Source organism: Penicillium crustosum (genome assembly GCF_028827405.1).
Source record: "Penicillium crustosum strain IBT 35664 chromosome Unknown utg000005l_segment0_segment0, whole genome shotgun sequence".
Lineage (NCBI taxonomy): Eukaryota > Fungi > Ascomycota > Eurotiomycetes > Eurotiales > Aspergillaceae > Penicillium > Penicillium crustosum.
In genome coordinates, this window is record NW_026623126.1 from 2,429,754 (window position 1) to 2,452,590 (window position 22,837).

Below are 22,837 nucleotides of genomic sequence, written 5' to 3' on the forward strand. Positions count from 1 at the left end.
AATCATAATAGAGGCCAAAATGCCTATTCAACAGATCAATAGATGGCACGTGACCTATCCTAATGCGGAGCCCCAGCCCGACCTTGACTCCGGAGACCGAACTCATTCCTTGATAACCAACCCCACGCCATTTCAAAGGCTTTCCGAGTGACAAGAAAGCGTTCTGTCTCTCGGTACTCTCTCAGTTTGCGCTCACCATGGCGAACAATGGTGACCCCGGTCAAGGTACGCAATACCTGGTTCCTGTCAAAAGCGCAAAACACCTGGAATACTTTGACATCAAGCTCCGCGCATCTAAAGTCTATGAGTGGTCCAAGCTAATTCTATGTTTTTTGACAGGACGGGGAAGTCTGGTTGATGCGTCCGGGTACACCTTCACGGACAAGGATACCAAGCCCGGCAAGATCAAGGTGAAGAAGACATCCAAGGCGTCCACCAAGAAGAAGGCAGATGGTACAGCTCCCTGGACATGCTTCCACGGGCATTGAAGATACTAACAAACACACAGAGGTCAAAGATGGACCCATCGATACCTCCCCTGCCGCATCTCCCCTCCCCACCCTCGACAGCAAAGTCGTCTCCGTGTTCCCGACCGGCAAGCCGCGTGAAGATGACCTCCTCGAAACCGTAATCTGCAAGCATTGCAAGCGACCTACTCTCAAACAAACCGCTGCGGATCATGTCCGCGGCTGCTTGAAGGCCAAGCAGGAGAAGGCGCGCAGGAAGAAGGAAGCCCGCGACGCGGCCAATCGCCTGAAGGCTGGCGACGATAGAGACGATGACGGCCCCGACAAGGCCGACGGAGAAACTCACAACATGGGTCAGAAGAGCGCCAAGAAGAGCGCTACCAAGGGCACCGAGGATGGCAACAGGAAGGGCAAAAAGCGCAAGGCTGACGAGGACGACGGCAAGGAGTCAAAGAAGAAGAAGAAGAAGGACGAGCCCAAGCAAAAGACGGCTAAGCCAAAGGGTCCTGTCGATGTGGAAAAACAGTGTGGTGTTACTCTCCCCAACGGCGCGCAGTGCGCGCGTTCCCTGACCTGCAAGAGCCATTCGATGGGTGCTAAGCGCTCGGTACCTGGCCGCACACTGCCGTATGATATGCTTCTCCAGCAGTATCAGAAAAAGAACCAGGCTCGCCAGCAGAGTAAGTTCACTATCATCTTGTTTAGTATAGATCACGAGATGACTGACCCGTTCGAACTACAGAGGCTGCTATCGATGCCAACGCTCCTCTCCAGGAAGATATCGAGAATAGCGGTCCTATTGACTCGGATGAAGAAAGAGATGCCGTCATGGCCGCCATTGCCCGTTCTGCACCCCAACCCCTCGTTCGTCACCCCATCATCACCACTAAGTCGAAGTACCGATATGTCCGCATCAAGGAGCAGATGTCGCATGCCATGGGAGTTCGGAACGGCGGTGGACTTTTCTCCAACGACGACAGCCAACCCCTTTTCGGTGGCATTCTTTTCTCGACTGTCGCAGCCGATTTGGACTCCTCGTCTGTTGACGCCAATGGAGAAGCTGATGTCTCCACTGGCGGAATAGATGCAGGCAAGAGATCCTCTATTTCAGGTAACCGCAAAACTCCGGTCACTGGGGCCTCTTGATTGACGTCTCGGTCGACTTCCGCATATCAGGCGATGATTTATGACGACTCTCTTTTCGTTTGTGGTTGGGTTTGAGCTTTAACCGGTTGTACTGGATGCTGGCGTTCATGGGTGCAGGAGGGCTACTGACCATCGCACCATTCTTCTTCGATTTCTTCGCATCATTTTATTTCTTCGATTTCCCTGGATAGGCCATGGGTACAGGCTGGTTCTGTCTGCTTTGAAAGGTCACGATATGATACCCCGGCTGGCGTGATATGTACATTTGAAGTTTCGAGAGCAGTTGCAATTGAATACTTTCCACTTTATTGAGTTCTGTCTGGTATGTCTGTAAACATACATACTACATGTAGTCATCTAGGACATTCTAATGAATGCGCTATGCAGGATCACCTAGCTCTATAGCCCAGTGAAGCTATTCAGATTACGTTATATGTGCCTGAGGCATCAGGACAGGCCATTCCGTTCGCCGATCATGCATTGTCTTTGAAACCTAACAGCATGAGCAAAGCGAGCCATACTAATATAACCCTTGGGTGAGCTTCTTTATTCATTCTCTTCAAAGCCACCTGCAGCTGAAAAGCATCTGGTTTATATTGTCGCGATTGCGGGCGAGCGCCCTTCGCATTCGCTATCACTCCACCAAGCTCTCCGAGTCTTATTGACCGCAACTCAACCCCCCCTCTCACCTCTTGAGGAAAGTCTGAGCCTTTCAAACTCATTCTTGAGTTTCTTATACCATTAGCCCTACCCCTCTAAACCTTCGGCCCTTCACAATGGGCCACGCTGTCCCCGATCTAGACGCGATAGGCATCAAAGCCGAGCATGACCTAGCTGATCAGTTTCGCCGCGAAGTCGCCAACCTCCTCGGGCGCAACAATCTCAACTTCCCTGGAGCACAACCAGTCAGCTTCTCGTCGCGACACCTCACCGAGCTGCAACGGGAAGACTACTTTGTCTGCGAAAAGACCGATGGCATCCGCTGCTTGATGTACTTTGCGCGCGGAGATCCCGACTCAGACATGCCAGAGATTCACTACCTGATCGATCGCAAGAACGACTACCGCTATGTACCCGGCCTACACTTCCCCCTACCAAACGATGAAAGTTTCCAGGGATACCACGTCGACACCCTGGTTGACGGCGAGCTTGTCAACGACACTTACGAGGATGGGACCACGCAGTTGAAATATCTGGTATTTGACTGTCTGGTCCTGGACGGACAAAGCTTGATGCACCGTACCCTGGACAAACGGCTGGCGTACTTCAAGGAAAAGGTGCTCAGGCCATACAATGCCATGTACCGCAAATTCCCAGAGGAGAAAAACCACCGCCCCTTCGCAGTCGAGGACAAATCCACACAATTCAGCTACGGCATCGAGATGATGTTCCGCGAAATTATCCCCAAGGTCAAGCGCATCCACGGTAACGATGGTCTCATCTTTACTTGCCGCAGTACTCCGTACCGCATCGGCACCGACGAGCACATCCTCAAATGGAAGCCGCCCCAAGAGAATACCGTTGACTTCCGCATGCGCCTCGAGTTTCCTACTCTCGAGCCAGATACCGAGGACGAGGCTGAGGGTATCACCCAACCCTACGTGGACTACGACGCTATCCCAACCTGCCACCTGTTCGTCATGCTCAATGCTGGCGAGTACCGTCTATTTGGAGAGATGTTCCTTGAGCCGAAGGAATGGGAAGATCTCAAAGCCATGCAGATTCCTCTTGATGATACTATTGTTGAGTGTGCCAAGGATACGGAAGGACGCTGGCGCTTCTATCGTATTCGTGATGACAAGAACGATGCGAACCACATCTCCACTGTTGAAAAGGTTCTTGAGAGTATCGAGGACCGCGTCACTGAAGAAGATCTCATCCGTCTTGCTCCCGTCATCAAAACAGCTTGGAAACAGCGTCAGCAAAACATGGCTGCCGGGGATGAGGAGAAAAAACGGAGAGCCCAGGCTATGCCACCATCGGCGAATCCGAATGGTGTCAAGCGGAAGTTTGAAGGGTGAGGAAGATGTGTGTAGCCTCTTGGTTACATGTGGCTTCTTTCTCAACTTCTCTTCACCTCCGATTCATTGCAAGGCGCTTGGCGTTGGTTTGGGCTTTGTATTTTATCTACAAGATCATGGCATGGCAACATGGAAGGGGATGCAAATCCCGAAAACAGGAGACGGTGTTTATGGCATTATTATTTGGACTGGATCAAGCAATGAAAAAAAAAAATTTAACCTCCCTCTCGTAATCTACTTAAATCTTCAGCAAAAATAGGTGTATAGCAAGTCCTGTATAGATTCGGAATGCCCGATGCGGAACAGCTTACATAACAACCACCCAGTTTGCTCCCTTTCCCGCATCATTTCCCCCATCAAATGACCACAGAATCTGCTCGATTCCATCATTCCCATCTCTGATATTGCTTCAGTCCCTATTGCTAGTCCAACAAGATGGGCGTCCGAGATTCCCACGGGGAGGCGACGGGGACGCCCGACCCCGTTGACAAAGGGTTCGCCACACTCAATACTATCAGGTAGGTCGCTTTTTATGTCTAGAATAATTAGCTTCGGGGTTTTTATGTCTACTTTTATCGGTCGCAAATGCTAACTAGCCTTATAGAATCGGTGTGAAGGCCATGGTGCAAAAGGTTCGTTTTGACCGCGTCGCAGATTTTGGTGATCGTGTCACGTGATTATCAATCACCGTGGTCATCCTCCAACTTGGACTTTGATACTGACTATTCTGTATAGGATGGGGAACTGCGAAAAGCTGAAATTCTGTCCATTCGACAGCGGAAGGATGGCCCCTCCTTTTAGTATGTTTGCTTCCGTTGATATCATGTCTGCTTTTTGAATTGGTACTGATATAGAATCCCAGCGTACACTATGTCGATTTCAACAAGCGTCTTGATGGTAAGTTCTCATTCCAGCAAGTGCACTGACTCGCGTTGAATTTTCTCTGACTTCTCTTTCTAGAATGGGTTGCGGCTGCTCGCATCGATCTCTCTCAAGAAGTTGAGTGGCCCCAGCCAGACAAGGCTGATAAGAAGAAAACTGCTGCTGCCAGCAAAGCAGCGCCTAGCAAGAATGTGGGTGCGAATAAGCGTGCCCGAGCTGACAGCCGTGACTTGTCACAAACACCCGACATATTGTCTGGCAAAAACATGAATGTCGGCAAGATATCACGGCCCTCGAAGGCTGGAGGGAAAGAAAACCTCGGTGCTGATACACCCGGAGGAGACACCTCGTTGTTCCCATCTGAGGCCGTGTCAATAGTCGGCACGCCAAAGGCCACTGAGTCAGAAGACTTCGAGATGGCAGATGCTGCAGCGGAAAGCAAATCAGTAAAAGAAGATCAAGTCCAAACGGCAACAGGTGAGGTTATAACGCGCGGGGAGGAAATCGAGCGACTCCGTACAGGTGGTAGTATGACACAGAACCCGACGGAGATCCATCGCGTGCGAAACTTGACCCGTCTCCAGATGGGCAAGTACGACGTCGAGCCATGGTACTTCTCACCGTACCCGGATTCCTTCTCGGACGTCGACCTTGTCTACATCGACGAGTTTTGTCTGAGCTATTTCGACAATAAGCGTGCATTCGAGCGTCATCGCGCAAAATGCACGCTGACCCACCCACCCGGTAATGAGATCTACCGCGACGACTACATCTCCTTCTTTGAAGTCGACGGCCGTCGCCAGCGTACCTGGTGTCGGAACCTGTGTCTCCTGAGTAAGCTCTTCCTCGACCATAAGACACTTTACTACGATGTCGACCCGTTCCTGTTCTACTGCATGACCACGCGTGATGAGACAGGTTGCCATTTCGTCGGCTACTTCTCCAAGGAGAAGGATTCTGCTGAAGGGTATAACTTGGCGTGTATTATGACTTTGCCACAATACCAGCGTCGCGGCTTCGGTCGTCTGCTCATCTCGTTCAGTTACGAGCTTAGCAAGCGCGAAGGCAAGCTCGGCTCCCCCGAGAAGCCACTCAGTGATCTGGGTCTACTTGGTTATCGACAGTACTGGCGCGAGACGCTGGTGGAGTTACTGATCGAGCCAAACCGGGAAGCTATAAGCGAGAACGAGCTTGCGGTGCTCACTTCCATGACTGAGAAGGATGTTCACGAGACTCTGGTTGTATTCAACATGCTCCGATACCACGTAAGTTTGATTTTCCACGTGTGCACTGCAATGCAGCACATACAATACCGTGCAATTTACTAACTCTCTTTGCAGAAGGGTAATTGGGTCATTGTACTCACGGATCACGTCGTGGAAGAACACGAAAAACGTCTCAAGAAGGAGGAGATCAAGGGGGCGCGCAAAATCGATCCTGCCCGTCTTCAGTGGAAGCCTCCTGTCTTTGCTGCTTCCAGCCGGACCTGGAATTGGTGAGAGGGGGACTTTTGTGCTTACTTTCCTTTTGTTAAATTTCCTGCGAGCTGATTTAAATATGCGTGGTTATCTAATGGATATTAGGGCTTGGTTTCGGGGCGTTACACGGACGTCGAAACAATGTTCATCTTCGGACTTGTGGTATCACAGATGCCACCATGTCTATTGATTCGGTTGTTTTGGCATTGCAGATGATCGGGGCGGCGTATTCGAGGGACAAGGCGTTTTTTTTTTTCTTGAGCCTTGTGAGGGCTTTCCTCGGTTGATACCTATCATTTGTGTAAATTATTTGACTCTCTTCTACTTATTTTGAACCTTTTTTTTTAATTAAAAACCTTTCATTACTCGAATATCAAATCATCAAGATCATATCTCCATTCCTGCTGCATGCTTCATATATATCCCTGGCAAAGTGGACGAAAGCTCCCGGGAACAAGAGATCTCCCAGGGCCAAGATGTAGGTGCCTAGCAATTCTGATGTCCTAAGAGATTCTCATTGGGCACTCTGTGGAAATAGTACATTGACGGGATATACACGTGATTCGGGGGGTGAAGGCACACTACAGCAAGACAGGCTTCTTTACCTATGTTAGGAGCTGGAGACTACATCTACACTGATCAAAGATGAAATTGTGTAACAATGGAATTCTCTTCGTAAGTATCGGTGCGGATTTGCTTGATACTCGGCAACATGAGGCAATGTGATACTGCTAGGTCGGGACAAGCATGCACCACTCGGGAAATGACCGCGCAAACAGGACGTTTAATCGGCAGACGATGGTCATCCACACATAGAAAGCCAAAAGAAAGGCCGCAGTCCTAATTGAGTCGGGGGAGGGGACACAATAGGCGAGAAATTGAAAATCACAAGTACATGAGAAACGCAAATGCGTGAAGGGGGGTAGAGGAAGGATCTGAATGGTGAGCCCAGCTCCAGAAAAGAGTACCGGGTTGGGCGGCAACAAGAGTCGGAAACAAATGTTGATTAGGAGTTGGCGAGAATGACCCCCAGGTTCTCGCCTCCGAGACAATATGAACCAGAAAGAAGATGCCGGAAACGCTTGAAGATAAACCATATGATTGCAAGACCGAAACTTCTTAACGAGAAGTGGGCGGTTCTGGGCTCCAGCCCGACCGCTGACGGGGTTGCTGTCGTGGGACGGTGTTAGAGGTAGGCTTCTTGTTGCCATTACCAGAAACTTCGCCAGACTTGTTGATTCCCTTGCGGGGTCGGATATTGGTGTTAGAATTGCGGCCTCGAGGCGGGCCAGACTTGCGTTGGATGAGCACGACTTTGGGCTCAGAGCCGCCTGGAAGTAGAATCGAAGCGCGAATATTCCCATGATTGTCCCGATCGTTATGACCAACCAGGAACGGCTGAATGGTCTGCGCTTGGACCGGCTTGAAGTTCTTTCCACGGGTTCGCTCTGATGGACGAGTTGCGCTCCAAGAATTTTGGGGCGCCATATTCGGCACACGAACGGCAGGCAGCGAACCCGGTTCACGGTCTTCAAACATCTCATCCTGTTCATTGACTTGTCGAACAGCGAAATCGCCATCGCCAGCCTGTGAGCTGATCTTGATCTGCGGAATAGAAACAGATACGGCAGTAGCATGAACAGGAAGAGGTTCCTTGGTAGCTGATGTCACAGCTAGGACACTCTTCTTCTGCGTAGGGGTGGTCTTGCCGAAAAGTCCATTGATCTTGTCCTGCCACGACAGCGCTGTGGAAGGAGGCACCACGTTACGCGGTGGCGCAGCTGCCATAGAAGCAAATGTTGGCGGGGGGACGGGAGCACCAATGGCCTTTGGGGGTAGCTTAACAACGGGCTTCGGAGGCTTAGGGGCTGGAAGATTAACGTGGGGTCGCTTCGCGTCTCCGTAGTAGGCAGGGTGGCTAACTTCCTCGGGAGGAGGAGGCGAAGGACTGCTGCGCTCCTTCTCAGCGACCTGGCGCTTCGACTGTTCAGATGCCGGGGGAAGAACCGGGAGCTCCTAGTAGAAACGTTACCAGCTGGGCGAACGCCGATGTCAGACACATTGAGACTGTCCATGGGGGTATCGAGAGTCGTAAGAGGGTTGGATTGCTGGTTGACGGCCGCCTTGGCTTTCGCGATGTCGTCCTCATTATTTACCACTCTTTCGGTGACCCGGGTGACGACTCGTCTGCCATCTTCAGTGGCACGGGTCTTCTTCCAAGTCTCAGTGAAAACCACGGGCGCAGGTGGAGGGGCTGAGGCTCCCTTCTGTCTTTCATTAAGTCGCTTTAGGAACTCCTTGGCGTTCTGAGATTCCTTCTCCAAGGCGTTCTCGTGGAAGTTATTCCAGTCGTTGATGGCACGAGCATTCCGTGTGCTCGGCGGTCCGATTGGGCTAGGGCGTCCAATTGGATTGAGGGGTTCAAATGAGGGGTGACGTGCCTCAGGTGATGGCAAAGAATCAGTTGTCTCCTTAGGAGCAGAGAACTTGGGAGGGGCAGGCATATTTGATGAATCTAAGCCGAGTTGGCCTAGAGGGTTTTCACGTGATGTAAAAGTCCCTAAGGGTTGGTCAAAGATGCCGTTACCGAGAGTTGGGGTGCGGTCACTGCCAAACGGTTTCCACAGATTTTTCGCGGATGTAGATGGCACAGCAATATTAGGATGAGACCAAGGCGAAGTAGAAGTTAAATTGCCTTGCCACTGAGTACCGTGCTCATCGAGCTTTGGATCAGATGCCTTGCTCTGGACAGGTGAGTGAGGTTCAGGTTTGAGGTGTGAGGTAGATGAAGGCGCAGAGTCACGATGGGGTTCTCGGTGGGGTGATGAGACACGTCGGTTGAGATGTTTGCTCTCAGATGTCCGGTCATGCGCACCAACGAGTTTCTTGACAGAGTCGGGATGATGCACTTTCATCATACCATACTGTTTTGGTTCCCTATTGGGTTCTGGAACAGGAGGTTTGGGTGGTGAAGAAATAGAGTGGATGGGTTGGATAGGAATTTGGGAAGGGGTGGGAGGAGGATGAAGAGGGTTGGAGTGAGGTTGGGGTTGGGTTTGAGGTTGAAGAGAGGGGGGTTGCGCGTTTCGGGAGCTTTCTTCTCTGGCGCAGGACCCATTGCGGCGAGACGTTGCCTAATCCTCTCCTTTTTAGCCGCCTCCTCTTTCTCCTCCTGCTCAATTCTTCGTTGCCGCGCCTCTAGACGTTTCTCCTTCATAATCCGCTCTTGCAGAGCAACAGGGTCCTCCTGAGGTTCTTGCGAAACTTGAGGGGCCTGAGGAACCGCTGGCTGTGTTTCCACGGGAGACATACCTACCTCGACAGCTGGACGAGCTGTACCATTTGGACCAGACGGAGCAGTCTCGTCTTTGCCATGGTGCTGCTCGTGGCCCATTATTGCTGAATCACCCAGGCCATTCACTTGAGAGCCTCTTCGAGCATCATTGTATCTCGGAGGGGGATCAAATCGGCCAGCTGACATCCTACGGCCAAATCCTCCGCTTCCTCCGCTCACGTTTGATGATGTGCGACGACGGCCACCCCAGCCCATGCCATCCTGATGGCTAGACCTGTGCGTCTGGAATGCAGCAGATGGCTCTGCTGGTCCACTTGGATGGTCGTTTGGTCTTTGCAAAACCGCAGGAGCACGGGGGTGTTGGTCATGACGCCAGGATCCTCTCCTGGTTTCTGCTACCGGCTCGTACTGGGAAGATCGAGGATTGAAAAGCTGAGGCAAATCTGACTGATCTTTCCATGCACGGTTGAAATCATCAGCTGCAATCTCCTTGGGTGGTGCCATTGGGGCATGATGGCCGTCGTCTCTCTGGGGGTACCTCGCGGGCATACGCTGTGGGTGAGGCTGAACCGGGGCATTCACTGGAGACACTCTTTCGACAGGAGGCAGAGCGGCCCAAGGAGACTTGGATGGCGGTGCTGGACTTGTAGAGCTAGATGGAACTTTGTCATTTGTGCCGTTAGAAGAAGCACTCGCAGTTCTCGCTTGTCGTTCAGCGTTCGCTCCAACCTTGAGCACCATAGCCCGAGGTCCCATTGATATAGCCGGCTTCGGCGCAACCTTGACAGGCTCCTTCACAATGCTCGGCTCTACGGGCGGTAGCTCTTTCTCTTTAGGCTCCCGATGACTAGGAGCCGGCGGGGGTTCAGTGTGAGGTTGAGTAAGATTAACCTTAGTTCCATCTGTCCACTCAATCGTCTCAGGGGCCCAATCATCTTCATCGTCATCAATATCCGCCCACTTTGCTTCGGAGCTAACTGCCCCATCTTCTTGGATACGAGAAGTCATATGAATTCCGTATTGTTGTTTCAATTCTTCGTCGGTCAAGTGTTTCGGAGGAGCGGGCACAACAGCTATACAGATATCAGAGTCAGTTTAAGTGATTCCACTGTAAAGAATGACCTATACATACGTCTGTTCTTATTCCACACCTGATTTGGATCAGGCCCTGATCCACCAGGCTTGCCTCCACCTGCTCCGGTCTTCGAAAACGAATCACGCATCCCGAGTGTAGTCTTCGCAACCAAGCGCGGTCGAGAGCTTGGCTGTGGGGTGCCGAGTGGTGTTGTAGAGGTTGGCGCTAAACAGGTTAGAACCAACTATCATGAATGTTTGACAGAGAACATACCTTTTTCGGGCACCTTGGGCGGTGCTGGAGCCCCCGGGACCTTGTTTACCGAAAACTTAGCAAATGAGACTGGCTTGAATCCTGCGGATTTTTTGACTGAACCACTGCTAGTTGGATTCCTGCCTTCTGATCGGCTCGCATCCGACTCCGAACCACCTTGTGATGCTGTGTCTTCTCCGCCATCCGATGCCGAGGCCAATCCATTAAGTTCAAGAACTCGAGTCGCAACAATTCCGGCGCCCTGCCTAGAATTATCCTGCGTCCATATTAGCAAGTGCCTTGGAGCGCATCCAGAAGCAATGCTCACCGTCGTTGGGCCTCCAGCGTCCTTGTCACCGGCGGCTTTTTCTCCCCGCGAGTCAAGAGTGTTCGTTTTCTCATGGCTTTGCTGATCATTCAAGTTTGAGTTATTCGATGTAGTGGTCATTGCGATATGTTCGGTCTTCCCTGCGTCCCCTCCAGCAGATAGATTGTCGTTGGTGCTCGCAGGAACGTCGGAAGGCGAAGACTCGCCGCCCGACAGGGTCTGATCTACCACATCGCGGTTGATCTGCTCTGCCATAACAATACTTGATTCTGTTCCATACAATAATTGCGACGATGTAAGCCAAGTGCCCTGACAGTGGGGAGATAGTTCCGGGGACGTAATAGGTAGTTGCAGATCGAACATGCCAGATTCCAAAGAAGACATACCTATCGTCAGATACCAAGGATCGCCACAGTTGCACTGGTCCCTTGACTGGTTGCACCCTGAATATATGGGATATCACAACCAGCGATAGTATCGAGCAACTCTCTCGGATGTTGATGAGAAAGCCCGTGTGAGGTTGGGCTCGATGTGGAGCGAACGATCGCGGAATCGATAGGCGCGTGTGTCTTGGGAAATCCGCAGCCCAAGTGGTCCCAGGATGGGAGTAGGGCAAAGAGGGAGGGAGTATGCGTAAGGACGGTTGATGATACAAAGATAGGGAGGATGATACGGGATTCAAGAGTCAACTCGGGTTGAAGCTGAGGGTCGCTGCTTTCGGTTTAGCGTGGCCCGTACGAAAGTTGTAAAGTCTGCCCACACACCTTGAGATCTCACTTCGAAAGCGCTGGTCTTTTAATATTTTGATCAGTTTAGACGATGATTTCGTTGGGTGCTGTCGTCACTTGTAAATAGTAAATTGTCCGGACGTTGTTGATTTTGGTGTGAAGTTTGTACGTGATGAAAAACTATGGAAAGAGCCCGTCACTCAAGCTTCTATGTTATGTGTTATACTTCCAAATCTACAACTACGACAGAATGACAAAGTATAGTAAATCTGAATATTGAAACACAGTGAGATTCTAAGACTCTCGCTAAAACCACAGTTTTCCCTTGCACTAGGACAGAGGATCCAGTATATACATCAATCCTCCACCTATTTGATTGAAAAGAAAAGCTTAGTGGGGGTGGTTCTTGTGGTGACCTAGTCAAAAATGAAATAAAGTCAGTGATGTCCCAGCTATAAAGAGGGTACATAAGCAGTGTAATAGCCGGAAAACACATACGCAGGTGGAAGTAGTACTCCATGCTGTAACCCAGGATCAGGATACCGCCAATAGCGTGGATAAGGGCTGGATCACAATTAGTACCTGTATCGATACAAGGGGACAGGTGAAGAATACGTACGAACACCGGAGGCGTTCTTGCCGTTGAAGTAGCGGGCCTGGTAGCGACCGATGAGGCCGGTAGGCTTCACGGGAGCGGCAGGGCCACGGGGAAGGCCAGCGTAGAAGGTCACAACACGCTCCATGCGGGCGGCATCCTGGGCGGCACCGATGGCCTGAATTGATAGTATGTCAGTTATGAAGGCGGAAGACAACATTTTAATCAAATCGCGGGCTTCACGAAAAAGGCTTCGGGGCGGGACGGGTGCGGAAGGGATGCACTCGGTCAAAGATGGCAGCGCGTGGGTAACTCACGTTAGGGGAGGCGACCTAGAGGAACAATTAGCATTATTTCAGGAGTCGGAGGAGTACAAATAGTCATCAATGGGGGGCTGCTCTTACCTTGGGGGGGGATCAAGGTCGAGAGACCTCGGCGGGCAATGTAGCTCATCTTGTCTAGGCTGAATGGGGTCAGAAATTGGTCGCACTAAATAAAGCGACTCTCAATGAGCATTCGTAGGGTGGTAGATACGTGGACTTACGTTGATTCGCGACGCAAGTGAACCAAAGAAAGCTGATGGAGGAGGAAGGAGGAACAAACCGAGCCCTGCGGGTGTTCGGCTTGCCAAGCCCGGCTAAACCCGATTCGGTGGTGTCGTGACCTGCCTGTAATTCGCAACCAAACCACAATTGAAGGGAGTCCTCACTGGCAACGACCATTTCCCGCATCCAAAAAGACACAATGTCGCTCTTCAGAATCAGGGGTGCTGCTGGCCTTCGGGTCAGCCGACTTTCTGCGCCTGTCAATGCCCGTTTCCTCTCGAACGCCCCCAAGGGAGTTCCTTCCGTGAAGACCACCACTGCGGATGCTCCCACCACGCCTCCCAAGGACAGCTCCCTGATCACCAAGGAGACCCCCTCCGAGGCTATGGCCCGTCACCAGCCGGATTATGAGGCCACCATTGACCACGGCACCTCGTACGACATCCCCCTCTGGTTCCGTCGCAGATCTTTTCACTAACCCTTCGGCTTCAATTAAGGCAATTTTCCCCAGTGCCCAAGCGTGTGATGGATGGTAGCGAGCCAGGCGACACTCTCCCCGCGGCCGTCCTCTCCGGAGCCCCTACCGATCTCCAGGCCCGCAATGTCCGGTACGTTAGACAAATTTCGAGCAGTATCACCTAGCTCTCACACACTAACCCATGACTCTCACAGTATCTACCGCCCTACCAAGGCCGCAACACAGTCCGGTACCTGGCACCAGCACCACTGGCGCATGGATTGGGATATCTTGCAGCGGGGCCACCGCTGGGAGAACTCCCTCATGGGCTGGCAATCGTCTGCCGATAGCATGCAAGGCACCAACTTGAAGTTCAAGTCGAAGGAAGACGCTATCGCTTTCGCCCAGAAGCAAGGTTACGAATACTTTGTCCAGGAGCCGAACGAGCGTCGCTTCGTGCCCAAGTCCTATGCCAACAACTTCGTCCACGAGCCCAAGAAGCTCAGACATATCAAGACCAAATGATCTGACTTCGCGCTGTATTATGTACATATTTGCCAGTTTACCACTCGAACTCAATTTCAAGCACTTCCAAATGTCGCGTTCCAATATAGGTTATCTCTAGACTTCATGAGTTAGGGCTAGCAACTACGAGTCAACTCCTATTTAACAACCAGGAGCAGAGGGGAATCATGTCAACTCTACATCTGTGCGGTGACATAGTATTATTATTTTTTAAAAGGTCTGCAGATTTATATTCCTCGTGTGGCATTATTTATAAAATTCATGTTCAAATTAATGTGTTCGCATTCAATGTAACTACGGCATCATGGCCCTCTTTGCTAATTCCAAGGCAGTATGCTCATTATATCAATTACACAGCATCTTCAAACTTCGTTTAAATAACATGGTCTCTGTGAGGGTATAAACAAAGACTGGGAAATCTTTAGATGTGCAATATAAGACTACAATCAAGAAATCGAGTTCCAGACCAATGGCATTGTACTGTGAGATGAGCATAGATGGGTGAGGGTCTACTGGGCATAACGCGACATCATTACTTGGTTTGTTCAATATTTAATTTTAGTTTATGGCATTGAACAAAAGTTGCCTAGGGAATTCTGTCAACCAATGCTTGTGGCTCCAACCGCCCGATATTGCTCGAAACAGCTATGCTCGGATCTCGATGTGCTTTTTATAGAATCATACAACCACTGAGTTCATTGCATCAGCATGGTTCGACAAGCAACAATTGCTAAAGGCTATAAAATAGGGCTAGTTTTAGTTACGTGGTATTCTGAGCTGACCCATTTGAGCTTCTATTTCGATATGGACTACCAAGTATATATTTTGGGACATCTAGATGTCTCGCGGTATGTATATAACAAGCGTGAGGGCATATGTTTAGTTTTTAGTCAATTTTTATCTTAAAGCCTAAGGGTCTCACTAGATACACAAGAAAAACTAGGTTAACGTTAGTTATATATACTCCAAGATCAGCGCTCCCATCTATGAGACCCCACATACTCGACCCTTAAACTCACAACAATACATGATTATTTAAATGTAAGGGTATTTAAACCCGCAATTATCAATAAATTATGGCTTGGGCTTACGCCGGAAGCATGGAAGACAATAACGTACGAGCAAAAAAACCCCTGCGTAACTAAAGCCTGAATGGGCCCCGCCACCCCCCACTCTAAAAATTGATAAGATCAAAAAGATTAACAACTTTTCTTTTTCACCTCTATACTCCCCTGTCCAACTACACCCCTTAAAATGGCCTCTGAAACCGATAATACCGTTCCTACTCTCCGCAAGGTGCTGGTCTCCGAATCTGAGCCGCTTGCTCGCCGCTTCCGCGCTCTTTTCTCCCTTAAGCACTTGGCCTGTCTACAGCCCACCACAGACCAGACCCTCCCCGCCATCGAAGCGATCGCCGCGGGTTTCGCGTCGCCCTCAGCTCTGCTCAAGCATGAGCTTGCCTACTGCCTCGGCCAAACTAAAAACTTCGAATCCGTCGCATACCTGCAGCATGTAGTGAAGGATACCGAGGAGGATGCGATGTGTCGCCATGAGGCCGCCGAGGCGCTGGGCGCTCTTGGATACGCGGATAGCTTGGACATCCTCAAGAGACTGAGGGATGATACAAATGAACTAGATATCATTCGCGAGACCTGCGACATCGCCGTGGATCGAATTCAGTGGGAGAACTCAGAAGAGCGCAAGGCTGAGAAATTGAAGCCTAGGTACGATCTGCGCAGGAGATTATTTACCATGAAGAGAAATGCTGACATTGAGATCTTCTGATTTACAGTGATTTCAGTTCTATCGACCCTGCCCCGCCTATGCCCCTAGAGGCCAGCGCTGAACCTTGCATCCCAGACCTGGAAAAAACACTGCTTGACACAAAGCTCCCTCTGTTCCAAAGATACCGTGCGATGTTCGGTCTGCGCGACCTTGCTTCGCCCCCAGATCTTCCCACAGCAGTCGACGCCATCAATGCGTTGGCCAAGGGCCTCAAGGACCCCTCTGCTCTCTTCCGTCACGAGGTTGCCTTTGTGTTCGGACAACTCTGCCACCCTGCCTCAATCCCCAGTCTCACAGCCTCGCTGAGTGACCTGTCGGAAGTAGGAATGGTGCGACACGAAGCGGCTGAGGCCCTCGGCAGCTTGGGCGAGGAGGATGGTGTAGAGGAGACCTTGAAGAAATTCTTGAATGACCCCGATCAGGTGGTCAGGGACAGTGTCATCGTTGCTCTTGACATGGCAGAGTTCGAGAAGAATGGCGAAACCCAATACGCGCTGATCCCGGATAGCGCTGCACCCGTTGCTGCATGATGGATGTCTTGCAAAAAAAAAAAGAAAATTGTCTCGTGACGGTCGTGATTTTAATACTCTTGTCCCGCTAGTTATACAGCCTTTCTCCAAAAATAGACTTTTCCCCACATCTTTTGTACAATCTGTGATTCCAAGATTAATTGTTGGAGGTTTCCCTGTAAAAGCAATTAGTAATTGTCGGGCAGGCATAATTATGTGCTTTCGAGGTGGGTGGGCATACTTGAATCCGCAGACACATCTGTAGAACACGGTACTTCCTTCATCGGCACTGCGCAGTTGCACTGTAGTGTAGAACATTTCCTTCCTCCCGCATTCGTTACATGTACGATCGATGATAGCCTCAGTCTTCCGGTCCTCTGCTGACAGGGTCTGGACTGCCGATCGTTTGGCTCTCAGTGCTGAGGGGAATGCGGAGGGCTTGGACTCGGACACGATTGTTTGGGGGATTGTATCTGCAAATTGAAGGTTAGAGAGGAATCTTCTAGTAGCCTGGTAAGAAATGAGAAAGGCTTGTATTCACTCACCTTTATTCCGAGTGCCGCAGACATCACAGTGCAGAATCGCATCCGCATTGCCGGTAGATTCTCGTAGGAGATTACCACAATCCGTGCAGAAAATTAAGGAACCGATGACAGACATGTTGATAGAGTGTAAAATGAACTTGAGGGTCTGAAAGCTGCAGAAGACCAACGGTGTAAGCAGAGTGACAACGAATCGGACCTTATGCAGCGAATAATCTATGCAACTTTTTTTTGACGCACGAGCCTCTAGATAAGCGGTCACAGGCGGCAGTAGGGGTGCCGTCACCCATACGGAATTCATGAACGCATTTGATCGTAGCTCAGTTCATTTTCTTTCAGATTCTGGTCTTTTCATTACTTAAATGATCTAGGGATGTCATAAGGCGCCTGCCTTCTTTGCCATGTCTCTACCAAGAGCATGTCAAACTTATGACTCGCGCCTACTTCTTTTGACTTAACCTTGACCATGGACCATAATGGACAACCCGCCGTGCAGGTGGTCATCAACGGCCATGATCAGATGCCACCATATGGCTCCAATATGCAGTTTCAGAATCAAAGGCCGCTATCTGTGGATGAAGCACTCCAGTACTCATCCATGTCCAGCGCGCCTGTCTTTGGTCTCGGTTCGTTTGTTCTCTTTATCTCTGCTGTTCTACCCAATTTACTAATGGCTTGTATGCACAGATTGTATCCTACGCCCCGATGTTGGTCGACCTTCAAATACCACTTCTATAAACCATGTCCTCCAAGAAGGCCGCAAAACACTGGGTGAACTTGACGCGGAAATGCAATCTGGACATGATGATTCTAGTCGCTTAGAAACGTCTCGAGAATATATTCAACAGTTGCTGGATGGAGACCAGCTGACAGAATTGTAAGGAAACTTCAAGTCTTTCAAGCGCAGTTAACTAATTTGGATTTCATAGCAAATTCAAGCTTCCTCGGGTTCCTTCGCGAAGTCAACAGCTGCGCCCAAATGATCCTGATGATGCTACTTCCGGTCGCAATAGCCTCGGTTCCTTCGCACGGATGATGCTTAACTCTACAGACATTGCATTCAGATGTAAGCCCTAAGATACCACAGAAGTCTGTACATAGTTAATTGACTGACCGACCACAGATCCCGAAGCACCCCCAAAGACAAAGCCCGAAAATAAAGACCTCATCCCGAAGACGACTACTTCCTTGAACCAGCGCGCATATGCTGCGAACAAATCGAACTCGGTGTCTTTCTCGGCCTCTGTTGAGCAGAATCGCCCTCCTTCATCGAGCCAACTATCCGTCGTTATTCCAATCAAAACCGTGCCTCAACATAGCGATTACGCAAATGCGCAGAAGCTTCAATTAAAACCCCATGGCCAAGAAGCTATGGCGGCGGTGCGACTCAAGGACCAAAAAGAGGAAGCAGATGCAGCTTTGCAAAAGCTCCAAGATCTCCTTCACGAGGTTTTTGAAGCAGAAGACCAGATTGAACCCGACACTTCGACTCCCCCAACTTCTGACATACCGAACCCCATTTTCGTAGCCCCAACATCTCTAGAGGTGCATGGGTTGATACTATCATCTGATACTCATACTCGCCTCCAGAAAGCGTTTCGGAAAGTTGCAGGGTTTGACCGACTCCAGGACATACCGTCTGATTATCTCAACCGTATTCAAAAAATGTGCGAAAAGCCAATCATTGCTGCACAGTCTCTCGACATAGGTTTGGGCGATTCACCCAGTGAGCTTGAGTCCCAGGAGTGGCTGAGTAAGATCGAGGATGATTTGAATGCACTATTTGCAATCGGAACGCTACTGCAGACGATGTCTGGGCGTCAGACTGAGCGAGATCTTTGTCCAGAAGATCTAATCGAGGCCATTCCCACCGTTCTCAATCAACTATTTGATCATTGCATTATTCCCGCAGTGGAATCGCGTCCCGGTGGTAAAGACGGCCAGCATTTTCACTTCTTCTCGGCCCAGAAGCGGATCATTGGCACTCTTGTTCACCAGAGCAAGAAAGTTCTCACTCTTTTTGCAGACTTTTTGTCTCGCATCGATGTCTCTGAAGGGACGATCACTGCCGCGGAATTCTTTGCTGCAAAGCTAATATTTGTGGAAAATGCACACAATGACAAAGACTCCGCTTTAGGGTATCAGAAGTATGAGCCTGCGAGACGTGGTGCAATGGATGTGCTTGCAAAGGTGTTTTCCAAATACCCTGAGCAGCGACCCTTCATTCTGGATGAGATTCTGGTCTCATTGGAGAAACTTCCGACCACACGGCAGAATGCCCGACAGTTCAAAGTTGCGGATGGAAAAAACATCCAGCTACTCACCGCACTAGTCCTGCAGCTTGTCCAGACAACTACGTTGGAGACACCTTCGCGATCAAAGACCAAACGTCGAATCAAAGCACAAGCCGATGACGACGACGAGCTTATGGGCGATGGTGAGACCCATGCCAACGGCGAGTCTGATGAAGATGAATCAGACGAATCGTTGGAACGCCTAGCGAACAAGGCCAACCGACTCTACGACAATGCTATGCGCTCCGCACAGTACATCGTGAACTTCATCGTTCAGCGTGCTATGAACTCGACGAAAACTGGTGACCAGCCATACCGCAATATTTTGGACCTTTTCACCCAGGATCTAATCAATGTACTGGGCTCGGCTGATTGGCCTGCTGCAGAGCTGCTTCTTCGGATCTTGGCCTTGCGCATGATTCAAATTACCGATCAAGACAAGAGCGCGGCCACTGCGAAGAGCATGGCACTTGAGCTTCTTGGCTGGATGGGTTCTGCTATCTCAGATCTGATAGCAACCGCTCAGCACATGCTCCCAGCCCTGGAAGATTCCGACAGTGAATTGACCGATTACCTCAAACAACAATTTGAAGAATTTTCTTCTGGCGCATTGCATCACCAAGACCTCATCACACCGACAGGTCCGTATAGGATTGCACTCGAGCATCTTTTGCAAGACAAGAATTCCGACAATTGGCAATTGACCAGCGCACGGGGCTACTACTTGGCTCAATGGGCCAAAACAGCCTGCGCCCTATATTACAACTCCGAGGAACAGGAAGAAATTACACATGACGAGGTGACTGACGATTTGGTTACTCTTTTAACAAGATCGTTCTCAGACCCACGCTGGTTAGAGACACACAAAGAATTCGACAAAATCCCCAATGTCCATGGCAAATTTGCCTATATCCTCACAGTCTTGAATTCCAACTTCGGAAAAGCATTCGACGCCATTCTCAAAGTTCTTTTGGCCTCTTTCCTTGGTGACTCGGCCAAGGTTCGCAGCCGCAGCTTGAAAAGTGTCATCTACATGCTCGAAAAAGACCCGAACCTTCTTGACAGAGATCCTTCCGTTTTGCGCGTAATACACCGGTGTACGACAGACGCCTCGCCCATGGTTCGAGACTCTGCATTACAGCTGATCGGACAATGCATTGGGCTGAAGCCTAAGCTCGAAGAAGAAGGATGCCGAAGCATTTTGGCCTGTGCAGCCGATCAAACAGCCGGTGTCCGGAAACGTTGCATTGGGCTTTTAAAGGAACTTTACCACAAAACTTCTCGAAAGGAATTGAAGCTGGCTATTCTCGACAGTTTCCTCCAACGCACAGGCGATCTTGAGGAGAGTGTGGCATCCTTGGCTCGCCAAACCTTCGAAGAAATATGGCTCGTTCCATTCCACGAATCCATTGATTCCTCGTCCGAGGGACCAAAGTTGAAAATGGCTCTCGGAGAGCAGGTAGGCCTCATCGTTGGCCTGACCGAGCGCAGTGAAGCTGCCCTGGAGTCCCTTAGCGTCTGTCTGAAAGCTGTCCTTTCGGACAAATCCAAGTCCGCTGCATTGAACTTCAAAGTTTGCAAAGCGATGGTCTCTACCATGTTCCAGAGACTGGTGGAGGATTCAGATGGATCCAGCAAGGAATTCCAGCAAGCGCTTTTACAGACGATCACCGTCTTTGCCAAGTCAAATGCGAAGCTGTTTACCCCAGATCAGCTGGAGGCTCTACATCCTTACATCGGACACCTTTCTACCGCAGATGACCTTTTCATATTCCGATCGGTTGTGGTTATCTATCGTTGCGTCCTGCCATTCTTATCCTCGTCCCACAATACCCTTCTGAAGGAAGTGCAGAATGACCTTTTCAAGAGTGTTGCCAAGCTCGCCCGTTCAGAGTTGAACGAAGTCATGGCTTGTTTGTGGACCATCAACGGTGTCCTGCAAAATACGAACAGACTGGTCAAATTGACAGTTTCTGTACTAAAACCATTGCAACAGTATAAGAGTGTTGATCTCTCCTCAACTACACATGCTGCAATTTTGGCTCGTGCCAAGAGTTACATTCGTATTGCAGGTTGTGTTGGGCGGCATTGCGATCTCGAAAAGTATGCATCTCATTTCAAGAGTGAGTTTCCCACCTGGGGCGGTGGCTCGGTTGCAGGGCTGATGGTTGACTCCATTATTCCCTTCACTGCATCAAATTCGCCCTTTGAGTTGAGGGTCATGGCACTTGAAAGCCTGGGATCTATATGCCAGTCTTGGCCTGGCCAATTCGGCAGAGAACGCACACGGCAGACTTTCGCTCAGGCTTTCAAGGAAGATGCCCCAAGCCTACAAAATATCGTTCTCCGATCATTTGCAGATTTCTTTGCCATCCATGAAGGAAAGTCCGAAAAGGCCGTCATGCCAACTGCAGAAGCCGCCGCCCAGGAAGACACCACCAGATTGGGTGGTTCTTTGAGAGCTAGCGACAATGATGGCGCTGCTGCTTTGATCGCCCAACACTTCCTCTCAAACATGCTTCAGGTGGCACAATCGCGCCAGGATACTTATTCACTGACTGCCATTGAACTCATTGCGAGTATCAATAGGCAGGGCTTAGTGCATCCAAAGGAATGTGCTGGTGTTCTCGTCTCCCTAGAGACTTCTACCGTTCCCGCAATTGCGAAAATCGCGTTCGACACGCACAAAATGCTCCATCAACAATACGAATCCATGTTTGAGCGAGAATACATGCGGGCTGTGCAAGAGGCGTTCTATTACCAGCGTGACATTGTTGGTGACTCCAATGGCGCTACTGCTCGGCCCTACGTCTCGAAGCTCGCACCGTTGTTCGAGATTGTCAAAATCAGCAACAGCCGTTACCAGAAGAAGTTCCTCGCAAACCTTTGCTCCAAAATCAACTTCGAACCGAAAAAATTGGATATAACTGGCAACCCCCCAGAACATCTTCTATTAGCACGCTTCATCTCCCAAAACCTGGCCTTTTTTGACTACGGTCAATTGGCTGAAGTGGTGCCAACCATTGCGTGTATGGAGCGTATCGTTTCTTCAACTGGTACTATCATTGCACACGCGATTGAGACGGACATACCCTCCACCCCGATTGGTCCGCCCCAGTTAGATGCTTCAAATGACATGATGCCAGGGTTTGCACCTGAGATACCTCAATCAACAATCATACCGCGGCAAGCCAACCCTGGGACACTGAGATTGTTAGCAACTGCCGCTGCATCATTGTCAATGCTTTGGGAAGCTCGAACTCACCTTCGTCGTCTCTACGGAGTTAATGCCCACAACAAGAACAAAGAAGGGAAACCTGTAACGAAGGAGCTCAATAAAGCTGCCACCAAGGTGCACGGTGTGACCGGTGACAAGTTCTGGGAAGCCATTGCCAGAAATATGACAGCCTTAGACAGCGAGGAAGCGATGCACCAAAAATGTCGAGAATTCGCCACGTTACTCTCCATCGACGAAGAGTTCAGGGTGGATGGAGACGAGGACGCGGAAGGGGACAGCCTGGATGCTGCCGGAGATGTCGATGAAACGGTGGCTCCTCGGCCCATGAAGCGCAAGAGCTCCGTCTCCAGCTCAAATCTCAGCAAGCGCCCTAAGAGCCGGAAGAGTTCAACTGGAAGGAAGAAGTCCAGCGCTGAGCCGGACGAGGATCTGGATTGGGACTGATTTCACGTACCCACATCATCCATCATACAGGTGATTTTTATTATTATTATTTGCATGTCAAGCGAGGTCGGCGTTTATTTATTTTCCTCTGCACATGAAGCATTCCGCGGGGAATGACCTTTTTATTTTTATTTTCGAGACCGAAATGGGTGGTTATGTTTACACCCTTTTTCATACATACTCCGAGCTTTTGAGGCTTTCCTCAAAGCTCGGCCCGATATCCACACCCAT

General features: G+C 50.2%; 9 protein-coding genes across 9 annotated transcripts; 6 read left to right on the top strand and 3 right to left on the bottom strand.

The window, feature by feature from the left end:
• Window positions 1-197: 197 nt before the first annotated feature.
• N7487_011611 (deubiquitination module subunit SGF73) lies at window positions 198-1,613 on the top strand (the record flags this gene model as incomplete). Its single annotated transcript, XM_056879341.1, has 4 exons — window positions 198-225; window positions 340-453; window positions 509-1,147; window positions 1,210-1,613. 4 exons carry the CDS (start codon window positions 198-200, stop codon window positions 1,611-1,613), a joined length of 1,185 nt encoding a protein of 394 aa, XP_056724660.1.
• A 776-nt stretch (window positions 1,614-2,389) lies between these two features.
• N7487_011612 (mRNA guanylyltransferase) lies at window positions 2,390-3,634 on the top strand (the record flags this gene model as incomplete). The annotated part of the gene is made up of 1 exon (XM_056879342.1): window positions 2,390-3,634. One exon carries the CDS (start codon window positions 2,390-2,392, stop codon window positions 3,632-3,634), a length of 1,245 nt encoding a protein of 414 aa, XP_056724661.1.
• Window positions 3,635-4,069: 435 nt separating this feature from the next.
• Window positions 4,070-6,020, top strand: N7487_011613 (NuA4 histone acetyltransferase complex catalytic subunit ESA1; the record flags this gene model as incomplete). The annotated part of the gene is made up of 6 exons (XM_056879343.1): window positions 4,070-4,152; window positions 4,239-4,266; window positions 4,370-4,434; window positions 4,497-4,531; window positions 4,595-5,781; window positions 5,857-6,020. 6 exons carry the CDS (start codon window positions 4,070-4,072, stop codon window positions 6,013-6,015), a joined length of 1,557 nt encoding a protein of 518 aa, XP_056724662.1. The 3' UTR covers window positions 6,016-6,020.
• Window positions 6,021-7,113: 1,093 nt separating this feature from the next.
• Window positions 7,114-12,487, bottom strand: N7487_011614 (F0F1 ATP synthase subunit f; the record flags this gene model as incomplete). Its single annotated transcript, XM_056879344.1, has 10 exons — window positions 7,114-8,010; window positions 8,055-8,846; window positions 8,915-10,362; window positions 10,422-10,589; window positions 10,638-10,893; window positions 10,945-11,213; window positions 11,345-11,655; window positions 11,709-11,736; window positions 12,171-12,236; window positions 12,292-12,487. The coding sequence occupies 10 exons, from the start codon at window positions 12,485-12,487 to the stop codon at window positions 7,114-7,116; spliced, it is 4,431 nt and encodes a 1,476-aa protein (XP_056724663.1).
• Window positions 12,488-12,506: 19 nt separating this feature from the next.
• Window positions 12,507-12,989, bottom strand: N7487_011615 (uncharacterized protein; the record flags this gene model as incomplete). Its single annotated transcript, XM_056879345.1, is given in 3 exon segments — window positions 12,507-12,599; window positions 12,610-12,725; window positions 12,812-12,989. The coding sequence occupies 3 exon segments, from the start codon at window positions 12,987-12,989 to the stop codon at window positions 12,507-12,509; spliced, it is 387 nt and encodes a 128-aa protein (XP_056724664.1).
• Window positions 12,990-13,011: 22 nt separating this feature from the next.
• N7487_011616 (ETC complex I subunit) lies at window positions 13,012-13,794 on the top strand (the record flags this gene model as incomplete). The annotated part of the gene is made up of 3 exons (XM_056879346.1): window positions 13,012-13,247; window positions 13,310-13,420; window positions 13,485-13,794. The coding sequence occupies 3 exons, from the start codon at window positions 13,012-13,014 to the stop codon at window positions 13,792-13,794; spliced, it is 657 nt and encodes a 218-aa protein (XP_056724665.1).
• Window positions 13,795-15,048: 1,254 nt separating this feature from the next.
• N7487_011617 (deoxyhypusine monooxygenase) lies at window positions 15,049-16,109 on the top strand (the record flags this gene model as incomplete). Its single annotated transcript, XM_056879347.1, has 2 exons — window positions 15,049-15,518; window positions 15,587-16,109. 2 exons carry the CDS (start codon window positions 15,049-15,051, stop codon window positions 16,107-16,109), a joined length of 993 nt encoding a protein of 330 aa, XP_056724666.1.
• A 12-nt stretch (window positions 16,110-16,121) lies between these two features.
• Window positions 16,122-16,931, bottom strand: N7487_011618 (DNA-directed RNA polymerase I core subunit RPA12; the record flags this gene model as incomplete). The annotated part of the gene is made up of 3 exons (XM_056879348.1): window positions 16,122-16,264; window positions 16,330-16,561; window positions 16,634-16,931. 3 exons carry the CDS (start codon window positions 16,929-16,931, stop codon window positions 16,246-16,248), a joined length of 549 nt encoding a protein of 182 aa, XP_056724667.1. The 3' UTR covers window positions 16,122-16,245.
• A 165-nt stretch (window positions 16,932-17,096) lies between these two features.
• Window positions 17,097-22,606, top strand: N7487_011619 (putative sister chromatid cohesion protein Mis4; the record flags this gene model as incomplete). The annotated part of the gene is made up of 4 exons (XM_056879349.1): window positions 17,097-17,256; window positions 17,318-17,507; window positions 17,560-17,696; window positions 17,754-22,606. 4 exons carry the CDS (start codon window positions 17,097-17,099, stop codon window positions 22,604-22,606), a joined length of 5,340 nt encoding a protein of 1,779 aa, XP_056724668.1.
• Between the last annotated feature and the right edge of the window lie 231 nt (window positions 22,607-22,837).